This window comes from Pinus tabuliformis, chromosome 1_2 (genome assembly GCF_031772625.1).
Source record: "Pinus tabuliformis cultivar Carrire ecotype Pingquan chromosome 1_2, CPIR1, whole genome shotgun sequence".
Lineage (NCBI taxonomy): Eukaryota > Viridiplantae > Streptophyta > Pinopsida > Pinales > Pinaceae > Pinus > Pinus tabuliformis.
Window position 1 is genome coordinate 1,294,709,513 of NC_142298.1, and position 11,770 is coordinate 1,294,721,282.

Below are 11,770 nucleotides of genomic sequence, written 5' to 3' on the forward strand. Positions count from 1 at the left end.
TCTCTTTAACTAAGGGATAAATTCCTCAATCAATGGGATAACTATTGCATGTCCTCACATAGACTTCATGTTTGATTTCTCCAACTAATTAACTCAATATGAATCAATTAATTATTAATCAAACAACTGCTAAGAACAAATTCGAATTTTACTTCTCAATTTTAGTTCAGGGACTAACTAAAATAGGAAGGTATCCCGAAATGCTATTTATAGTAGTGCTAATTTTAGCACTTCTATTTTTTGCATTTCTTGTTGCTAGTTTCAACATTTCCAACTATCATTGCTGATGCATTATCTCCAAATGTAAAAACTTCCTTCTTTTTCTTCTTTTAGAGTAAGAAATTTACTCCAGTCTCTTGTCATGTGTTTTAAACATCCACTATCAATAAACATTTTTTTTCTCTGCTTTGTGCATATATGGCAAGCCCACATTCCTTCTATTTTTCTTGCTTCTTTTTCCATACCTTTATGAATTATTCTCTACACATATTAATATTTTCTTCCTTAATTTTCTTAGGCAACCTTTTTGTGATGTTTGTACAATCACATGCCTCATGCCCATAGTTATTACACTTGTAACATTCAATATGATCCAATAGAGGAATAAATGAGTTGTATCTCTAACACCACCTTCATTAAGACTTCTAGTTTTGTTTGTCACAAAACCATTCTTTGAGGTCTTATAATATTCTATCTTTCTATTTCACACATAGTCATTTCTTACATAACCTCTACAATTTTTTGCTTTATGACCAAAAAATATTGCAAGAAAATAAATGGCTAAAGAAGATATTTTGATACCAATATATGAACAACCTTCTCAATTAAGCAACTCTTTTTGAACTCAATCTTGTTGATATTTTGACAAAACTTAGGTCTCTATTGGTCTTCATATCCTTTCTTGGTGCTTCTTTCATTGTAGAAAGAACTCTTGAGAAAATTTGTAATGTTCCTTGTTACCCACCACTTGCGGGTAGTATATATAGGATAAATGTTTTCTCCTAGATGGTCCTCAACCGATAACCAACAACCCCTTGCATCCACTAGATAACTCGATGTGCCATTATATCCGCCGCCTAAGCGAGCCATGTGGTCCCTCGCCCACTTTTTATGATTGTATGTTTGAAGGTGGGCCTCCCAACTCCGAAGGTATGACTCTTCATTGGTGTATTTGAGTAATTTTCCTTACTTGGCATGGTCACTTTTGGGCATGGAATGGTGGGGGGGATTTAGCGAAAGAGTGGGCTAGGTCTGTACTCTTGTGTCCACTGCCCGATTTCGTGGTTAACCTTGTATCCTAGTATTGTGGGATCTCCTTTACTAGCCATTAGCTTTAGTGTTGGCACTACTTGGAAAATCTGGACTTTGGTTGCGTGGTCCTGCATCCTGACACCACATACATCACCCCTTCCACTCATTTTATCCTTATTCATCGTTTTTCCCATCTGGGTCCACATGTGTCCACTGGGTCCACATAAGGTTAGCCTCCCCCTCCCCTTGTCCACACCTTGGGTTGGGCCTGAAACGATGCCCCGAAGGTTGATGCAACTAAAAAGAAAAGAAAAATAAAAATTTTTCCACTCTCAACAGGAAATGTACCACAAAATGCAAAAGATGTCGAGACATACAATTTTAGCACGTGAGAAAAAGTCAAACATGAGCTCTACCCCTTATACATGATCATCACCCTGGTTCCTTTGGGTCCTATATGAGCCCCCTCCATAATTAAGGAACCCATGTTTGTCCCAACCCCTTGTGGGCAATGAACTTCCCCACCTTAAGGGGGTATCCACTACTATATACCACACAACATGCTCTTATCCCCTAGAGCCCCAAGTACTTATGAAGAAAAATCAATGAAAGGCAAAAGGCATATAAAGAAGGGTGGAGAAACAAAGGCCAGGGTAACTCATGCACCATGATTTTCTCCCTCGTACACTCATATAACTAGGTGTAGGCTTTCCAATTATAGCTACCCTTGTACCATTACATGTGGTCTAGATGATTCCCCCGATCCCCACTCCATTCCGTCATTTTGCCATTTTCCACCTACCACTTGAGGGATGTACCTTGGACATCTAACCCTCTTTAAAGGATGAAACCACCTAGTATGGTCCTTGGTTAACCCCCTAATTGAGCTTGGAGACACTTGTACATTCCAAAGCCCACCATGGAAGGGCATGCCACCATGAAGTGCCTCATTGATTCCATGAATTGTAAGATCTTTTACTTGATTATTTTGATGATTTGTTGTATTGGAGGGCAAGGGGATGCATTGGATGTTATGCAAGTTTGCAGGTGGGTCTCCATTTGGGGTTTGGTCTCCCTATATGAGGTCCTAGCCCTCCATATGGCCACATTGGCACTTGTAGGGTGAGCATTGAGAGCCATGGGTCTCCACCATAGCAAAGATTACTTTATGAATCCCCAACACCGATCATTGATTGAGCATGTTCCACCTTTTGGATGGGGATGATGCACCTGGTTCACCATGCCCAACCGACTCCACACTTGCACCATACACTTGGCAAATGTTCCAAGGCTTGGACGATGTCTCTCGCTGTAGAGGGAGGGATTACATCACCATCCTAGCCCTTATGGATGGTCTACAAACATTTTCGATCCACTTGGACACCCATGAGGATGTCCTTGTGCCCCCACAACCACTTGGGAGCACCACATGTTCTTACTTGGAAAACAAGGGGCCAACCCATTTTCCACTATGTTTGGAGTCCATCTTCACATCATGGCACCCCTTGAACTTCATTTGGCTTTATAAATGGCCCAATGACTCATTATGTTGATCATTCTGCCCTCTTGAGAGGTTTATCTTTATGTTACTGAGCTATTTGGTGGGCTTTTCACCAAAAGTATTGTTATTATGCACATTATTTTATTCTACGGGATTAATTAGGCCAAATTAGCTAAATAGAATTCATTAGTGATTGTATAAACACAAGTGAGGTGATTCATTTTCATCATCATCACTTGGATTGGGTCATTAGCTCTTGTGAGATTTTTGCTATTCCTTTTGGATGACGAGTTTGGATGTTATGGATGAATTTTGATGTTTGGATCTATTTCTCTTGCCTTGGAGCTTGATTATTGGCATAATATGATGATTGGGTATACACTTTTGCACATGTAAATACCCTTTTCATGCTTATTCTTGTTATTTACTTTGTCACATGTATGTTGTTGGGATTTTCAATATACAAGGATGAAAATGACTGCTTTCTTAAGCGAAATTGTGGGAATTTTGATCTTTTATAGTTTTGCATCATTGCATGGGCCATGTGTGAATGGGTGAATGTTCCTAGAGATTATTTGTTTAAAATACATATTGATAAGTAATCAATTACTGCATATCGAAGTATAAAGATCTCAAGTAGCTGCTCTCATGCCCTAATGCCATGCGAAGTTGCTTAAAGACCTCCTTGATCGAGTAAACCTCTTCCAAACCATAAATTCTCCTGACTCCATCTCTCCCAAAGGAAAATACATTGATCCTTCCATAGGTAGTCACCTTAAAACACATATTTCACACACCTCTCCTCTTTCTACACCTAGCCTCCATAGGTCACCTAGGGAATCATTTACATCACATTCTAGCCATCAAAATACTTTGATCTCTTGCCCATAACTGGGTTGAGGTTTCCTCTAGGATCCCTCCAAATTTCAAAAAAATCAAACAGTGGGATCTTGAGTTACATCAGGCCCTAGCTTAAAGATCATCTCTTTTCCTAGGTTTCCCATAGCTAGTTGCTTCATTTGGATCATTGTGTTCAAATCAAAATAAAATTTCTCTTTTGATCCTCTTCTCTTCCCCAATTAGGTCAAGGCCCTCCTTGGTTGATCAACTCCATACCCTTGACCTGATTTTGTGTCCACTTTGTCTCGTGTGGTCCAAGAACCTATTAACGCCAATTCACAAAGATCACACAAAAGCCAAGCCTCCATAAGGATTTCTAGGTCTAGGAACCTTCTTGGAAATACATACTCTTCAATCCTAGCCCTAAAGATCCTCTTAATCCTTCCTAGAGAGCCTATCACCTTGCTTCTAAAGCAAGCAACCTATCTTATTGAGCCTCTCTTGTGAATAGGCTTAGGAATCACCTCCCTACCTTATCATTAACTATACTTTCTTGTGATTCCTTGTATACCGAGACTCCTCCCATCTTTGAAAGTCCATAAAGAGGAGAGATCTTTAGCTGAGGTGACAATGGGCTATTGCTCCATTTCTTCCCTCGACTTAGTATTTGCTCTATAGGATCCCCTCATACGACCCCTACTAGTTTGAGCGGTAACATTTTTGGCATCGTTGGCGGGGAAACGAGATGTGTGTCTTGTTCTCCATACGACAATATTGATATATCATTCGGAGACTCTCTTTTTTGTAAACTTAGAAGTTCTATAGATTAGTAGAAAAAACATACATCATATTATTTCCATTTGCCATCTTCCACTAGAGAAACTAGATTTGCGTCGGAAATATAGGTATTTGGTCCAAAATTCTACATGAACAACATAAAAACTACAATAAAGCCATGGAGTAACAAAAGAGACTACAAACATCTGCAATCTAAAAAAACTAGTAGACCCAAACTAACAGTCTATCTACCTATACTACACACTAACAAAGATAACCATCATATAACTAAGAGGAGGTAGACAAGTCTATTGGCAACACAAGGGTACCCAAAGATGATGGACCTTTTCCTTCGGATAGTAGAGCCTTAATTCTGGTTATCTGGCATGGCCATGCCATGATGTTTCAATGACATATGCCTATTTTCTACTTGAAGTATGCTTAGTTGTAGTGAAATATTGCTTTTATTGTCTTCCTTGTCCTCCAAATCCTTGCCCAAGAGTGTCTTAATGTGCCAACAGAGTTCTATTGTGCACAAATAATGATTTTTCTGACCACAAATGTGGTCGGGGTCTAGAATCCAATTAGCAGATTCAGCGAGAATTTTGTTATCCGTGTGGGCACCTCTTTCATGCATAACTTCAGTAGCATCTTGGTTGACTAAATGTTAAATGTTTCCAGGGATAGTGTCATGGTATCTATGTGCAATAGATTAGGCTCTCGAGCGATCCTGGGAGCTTCTTTCTCCCTTACTAGTAGGGCCTCATCTATAACGCATGCATTGTAAGGTTATGGTGTTAAGAGCTAATTACCAAGGGACCAAGTTAGGAATAGCATGTCGAACAAATGGAAAGGCTACAACGAGAGGAGACAAGTTGGTGCCACAAGGAGTAGTTGGCCAACAATGAGGAGGAGCGCAAAAAGGTTCAAGAAGCCACTAAAAGAGTGAGAAAATCATGAGACGGTGACATGGTTGAGAAAATAGAGTCCCAGAATGAGCGAATATCTTAGGAGAGGTAGTTGCATAAGGAAAGATACTAAGGAAAAACCTAGAGTGGAAAAAAAAATACGTGTACATAGAAATGATCTTGCATAACAGACCAATTATCAAAGCAACTAAAGACATAAACGAATAGATACCAACAATGTTGGAAGACACCTATGTGTTGATGAGGTGAGGCCTGTGTTGGTAGAACTTGCTTACCAAATTCCTTTCACTACAAGTGCACCAAAGGTCCCCTCCCTTCACCACTCACAGAGCTGCAACACCATGCAAGGGATGAGAGAGCCTTTGAGCCAACAAGCTAATTTGGGGAGGCTAGGTCAGGAGGACTTGGTCCTGCCCCAGTGTGAGTGAAGGAAATAACACTAAGGTGTCGAAGTTTGTGATGAGGGGTGATGAATTTCCTCTAGCGAAGCTTGGCTACAATGCTATATGCATGTGGGAGGAGCCAAGAGAAATCGGTTAACTCACTCACATGTGGTGAAGGGGCCTTGGGCTTTGCAAATCTTAATACATGTACCTCCATATTTTAAATGGGTGAGGCAGGTGGGGGGAGGGCCGGTTCGGCACCCCCCCTCAAGAGGTTGGGGTGATGGCAAACGACTAGGCCCCCATCTCTCTTCTCAAGCTTGGCTTGATTGACACCCCGATCAGGGAATTTCAATGTACATGTTGAGTAAAATATTCCAATGCAAATTATGCATACAACCTTCTTGACCTTTTAAGTCAACAAAACTATGGTGATTTAGGAACACTTCTCTGACTTCTTTTTGAACATAGAAATAAAATATTAAAGAATTCCATTTAATCTCTTACCTTCTTAAAGTGAAGACATTAATGGTCATCATCATCATCCTAAAATAATAATAAATAAAAAAATTGTTATCCTTGAAAACATTTTTATGGTGTGTTCAAATTGAAGGAGATGTGGATTTTTATTTTATTTTATTATTTTATTTTTATGTTCAATAAAGAGTTGACACATGGTACACACACATACTTGAAAGGAACCAACATAGATTCATCTTAAGTCCATATCTATCAAGTGTAAAGAGGTGCAAACTTTTTTTCAAATCTTATACTCAAAGAAATTTGAATTGTTAAAACTTAATCTCTCTGGAGACTTAATATATTAAAACTTTAAATAAATCTATACTAATTAGACACACATTATAATATATTAAGCAAATTAATTCACATCATAAATAGAATTTAAAAACATTAAATTAAATTAAATTAATATTAATTTTGATATTGAAATGATACTGGTAACTCATTAAATCGATTTTTTTTTTTTTTTTTTTGTAAGCTTCGGTAGGATCCACTCATATTCCACATTTTTACAACATTTTACAACCTCTCCACAGGATTTGAACTTGGGTGGGGGGTGTGACAGCCATCCGCCCCAGCCATTACATCATGCACGTCATTGCATTATAAAAATATAATACTTTTAGTCATTAATTAATATTTTATTGGGTATTAAATCATAAATTATGTGAAAATAAATAATATTATAAACAATTTTTTTTAATATTTATTATAATTAAACTTAAACAATATATTTATGATCTTCCATTTTTAATATAAAAATAATTTATTTTTATAATATTTATGTGTTATTTTAAAATTATTTTATAATTAATTTTTATTTTATATATATATATATATATATGATGTGATTTTTCTACTTTGGAATAGACATGGATAAATTGCTGAATATATTAAAATACATATTGGTTTAGAAAATTGTAAAAATCCTGGATCATGGTAAATATTGTTAAAATTCAGAAAATGCTATAAATTGCTGAATATATTAAAATACATATTGGTTTAGAAAATTGTAAAAATCCTGGATCATGGTAAATATTGTTATTATATATATATATATATGATGTGATTTTTCTACTTTGGAATAGACATGGATAAATTGCTGAATATATTAAAATACATATTGGTTTAGAAAATTGTAAAAATCCTGGATCATGGTAAATATTGTTAAAATTCAGAAAATGCTAAAATAAAAGAAATTCAAAATTCCAGTTAAAAAACTATAATAAAATTACTTTGTAGGTAGAACATGGTGACAGAGTGTTTTATAATGCCCCTGAGGGGACCCATATGTTAGTGCTGTGAAGACTCGCCTAAATTAATAAATAAAAAAATAAAAAATAAAATTATGAAAAAATTCGGATTACATTTTTGTTTTCTACAGGAAAGCAAACCGAACAGCTTCATTAGCTTATTGAATGTGGTGGACCAACATTGCTGAGCCGCCTTTCGGTGAGGGAAACATTGCTGAGCCGCCTTTCGGTGAGGGAACTTTTTCCTGTTTAAACCAGATAGAACTGAAAAATCATTCTGTACCTATTTTGTTAAAACCACAGAGAACTGAAAAATCATTCTGTACCTAGTTTGTTATAGCTGGCTGTTCCTTAATATCAGAAAAGCATTCTGTAATAAATAATGAAATACCATATTTTGTATACTTTTCAATCATCCAACATAGCTTTACCTTTATCAATTACAGGCGGCGGCTATGGAGCATTGGGTTCTGATCGTCTCTGCTATTTGAATTTGAAGATGAATATGAAGATGTTGTTACATATTTTCTCCTCGTCGGATGCGTTTGAGGATCATTGGTATCAGCGTTGGCAGAAGAAAAAGAAGAAGGTGCGTTAAAATCTGACCTGTAGAATGAGATGATGCTGTGCCATCTTCTTTTCTGTTGGGAGATGATGATGCTGTTACCTCTTCTTTTCTGTTGGGAGAAGCATTAATGGCAGAAGAGGTATTTTCCCATGAATCAGCAGCAGCAGGAGGTTGTGTTATAGCAGTGTCATCAGGAATGAGGGTATCAGCAGGAAGAGGTTTTGTTTTGGCAGTGTCATCAAGAATGAGGACACCAGCACGAGGAGGTTTGGTTTTGGCAGTGTCATCAGGAATAAGGGCATCAGCAGCAGGTTCTGCATTATTGGCCTTGGTAGGAGGAGAGTTATCAGGGTGTGAATTCCTCTTTGTAGGAGAAGGGTTATCAGCAGGAGCAGGAGTTTTAGTGTGAACAGAAGGTTGTGTAATTGCAGTTGCAGGAGAGGGGGCATCGAGAACAGGGTGCTGTGGATAATTTGAAAGTGGGGGTCTCTTCTCAACCCAAAAGCATGAAAAGCAAGATAAGAAGTTGCAAGAGCAGCAACTGCTTTTGCTTTCCCTCTCCATTGTTCCTCAGGAGTAACAGAAATTGGCAACAATGAAGGAGGGACTGCAAAAATATCCAACACTCACCAGTCACTGAATGTAACTCATGACAAGTCCTCAAGGCCCTAATGTGCCCAGATATCAAAAGCAGACTTCCCACACAAGCAAATAATAGAGGGGATGGCACTTTCAGCTTCCATGAATGACTTTACATTAACATCACGTAAGGAATGCAGTTCAGATTCGGTCAGGGACTTTGGTACAGACACGTTGGAAGAGACCTATAACTTTTTAAAATAATTTTATTCCTTATACCTTTGTTGCTTTGTGAAGAAATGGTAATCCTTTTGTGATCAAAGAGAATTCTTCCTTTAGCGCACGCCTGGTTATTCCCTCGGATATCTCAATGTTCTTTTTCCTTGGGAGGGTTGTTTTCCATTAACCAAATTACAATGTTGTGACGGAGGATTGTTGAAATTCCAAAGTTTTCTTTTTTCCATTACAATACATTAAAAGAAGAGAGGTATTGTAGGTAGACAGGGTTAGTTAATAAAAAGAACAAAATTGTAAAATAAATATGTATCTAACACTGAAAATTAAATTGACAAATATTCATTCTTTTTGCAGGAGTGTGATGAATTTTGCCTTAGTTGCCTAGGAAGGTGGATTAGACAATTATTTACGCTTTAGCTGCGTAAGAGGGCGGATCAGACAATCATTTGCTGCAGGCAGGAGTTTTATTGGGCAGGGCGACCCATGAGTGGCCCTGTGCAGGGGTGGGAAGGGCCCTCCTCCTTCCGTGATGTCGTCAAAGGACTACAAGCTGCAATGTCCAAGAAATTTGGGTTCAGAGGTGACTACTCTGGTGTAGCGGATTCCCTAACTATGGGGGTGCAGTGGCAAGCAAGAGGGAGGAATTGTTGCCTCCCAAAAGCTGCAAAAAATCCCAATTTTTGTGATCCCTAACAATAGAGTGGAGAAATCATGACAGTGTGTGAAGGATCATGCCCTCATCTGCGAGTTTATGGGCATCTAGCCAAAGGAACATGAAGTTGTGCAATGGATCCAATCCAAAAGGAACCCCAATGGAGCAATGGAATTGCATTTGCGGGCTAATGGTTTCAGAATGGCCCTTATTTTATGAATAACGTGGGACTATTCCTTAGATATTAGGAAGAGTGCTACAATCCGGAGAAAGATAAATTTTTAGCAGCCCTTGTTTGGGTTCAATTTTTCTCTCTTCCGGAGGATTTTTTGGAGCTTGACATCCAAGAAGAGATTGAGAACGCGATTGGGGATTTTGTCAAGATATATGAAATCACAAAGAGATAGAGACATGTTGCATATGCCCACATTTGTGTTCATATGAACATCTCCCAACCCCTTCCAAAATCAATAAATATGGAGTACCATGGTTCAATCTGGATGCAACCATTTGACTATGAACACATGATGTTCAAATGTCGTCGATGCCATGAGTACGAGCACTTGTTCTGAGATTGTCCACTTATAATAGCAGAAGAAACTTATAACCCAAACAAGAAAGACGAAGATGAGTTTCAAACGGTGGGAGGAAGGAGGAATCGTTAACAACATTTGTAACAAATTGCAACTGGCACTTTGCAGAATCAATAATCACCAAAAAATGTGTCAACTTCTCAAGCGCAGACCGAACCCCAAAAAGAGGGGGGGGGGCGCTTTTGCTATCTTGGGGAATTTGGAGATAGAAGGTGAACTGGCAAAGCAACCCTCTTAGATGGCCCTACAAGTGATGGAAGTCGATAAGCTAAGCTCGATCCATTCAAGTAAATCCATGCCCAAAAGAAAAATGTCAGAAGATCTAGAGAAAGATTGAAAGCTAAAGGAGATTCTGATTCAAACAAGCAAGGTATTAGAAGTGGAAGAGAAGCGTAATAGATTGGGATGTGATGAACGATCAATGCTAGAATTTTTCCATGTATGGAGTAAAGAAGATGTGAAAGATATACTTTCTAATCAACTAATCCACTTTAGAAATCTCTTTAGTCAATGGTGTTCGCGTCTGCCTAGACCTGAGGGGAATCCCCGATCTCAACACTCTAGCAAGGAAGGAGGATCCCAATCCCATGTTCTGCCCAAGATGCTAGCATCGAAGAAAGGCAAAAAGGGTCGAAAATATAGCAAAGAGGAAATCAAGGAAGTTGGCGAGTTTCTGCTTTACTCTTATGGAACAATCAAAATAAACTTGTAATTAGGGATTTTACTTGTATTTTTAAATGAGTGAGTTAGGTCTCATATCAATAGATACTCCCCCTCATTTCATTGGATCATCACACAATTTGTTGTCTTCTCTCAAAGGAGAGTGTGAATTAGTCTTTTTTTCTACAATGAGTAAGATGTGATCTTCTATGGCGTAAATTTCTTGAGGAATTGATATTCTGCATGGAAATATTTTTTTGGGATTGAAATGCTTCTTTGGAGGATTTTTGATCCAAATTTATGCAAGAATGAAATGAAATACAAATTTAAATAGAAACACAAAACTACAACAAAATTATAACTTCATTTAATTAATAACAAAATACTAAAATTGTTTACATGTAGAATGGAAATAAACTAGCTTGAGCAATGGCAGCTATCTTTGCGAAGAGATGTGTCAGATACATGCATGTTAACTATGTTACAATGAATCTCTGAGGCCTTTTTATCACAAAGAAGAAGTGTGAAACCTTAACCCTAGGAGATGAAGTGCCAACGGTTTTGGGCCTTGTTGGGGTAAGTTGGAACGCTAACTTCCCGGGGTTGTAGTTTTGGCATACTATCTATATTTGGCTATCATAATACCTCATTTTGAAGATCTCCACAAGGAGGTGAAAAAAGAATCCATGAATTAGATTAGGACACTTTTCTGCTCTCTATGTTAAATTCCCAAAAACCACCTTTTAGGACCTCAAAACAACTTCAGAAGTGACCCGAAGAACTGCCAAAAATAGAAAGCTAGTTGTAATTAAGGAAACTGAAAAGAACAATGTTGTGGGTCCAAGTGGAATAGGCAGGTGGTCACTAATATCCACTTGGATCAATTTTGTAAGTTTAATTCTTTATCATCGATATTTTTCATTTAAAACGTATAAGCTAGGTTTCTATTTTATGCCATGACTAAATATTGAATTTATGTTGAAGTCTTGCTACATTATTCCATGCAATATTGGTCTCCCAAAGGC

The 11,770-nt window shown here is 37.8% G+C and overlaps 1 protein-coding gene across 1 annotated transcript; it reads right to left on the reverse strand.

The window, feature by feature from the left end:
- Positions 1-7,451: 7,451 nt before the first annotated feature.
- Positions 7,452-8,731, reverse strand: LOC149210964 (uncharacterized). Its single transcript, XM_089394501.1, has 2 exons — positions 7,888-8,731; positions 7,452-7,701 (listed from the first exon to the last, which is right to left on the reverse strand). The coding sequence occupies exon 1, from the start codon at positions 8,586-8,588 to the stop codon at positions 7,974-7,976; it is 615 nt and encodes a 204-aa protein (XP_089250627.1). The 5' UTR covers positions 8,589-8,731; the 3' UTR covers positions 7,452-7,701; positions 7,888-7,973.
- Between the last annotated feature and the right edge of the window lie 3,039 nt (positions 8,732-11,770).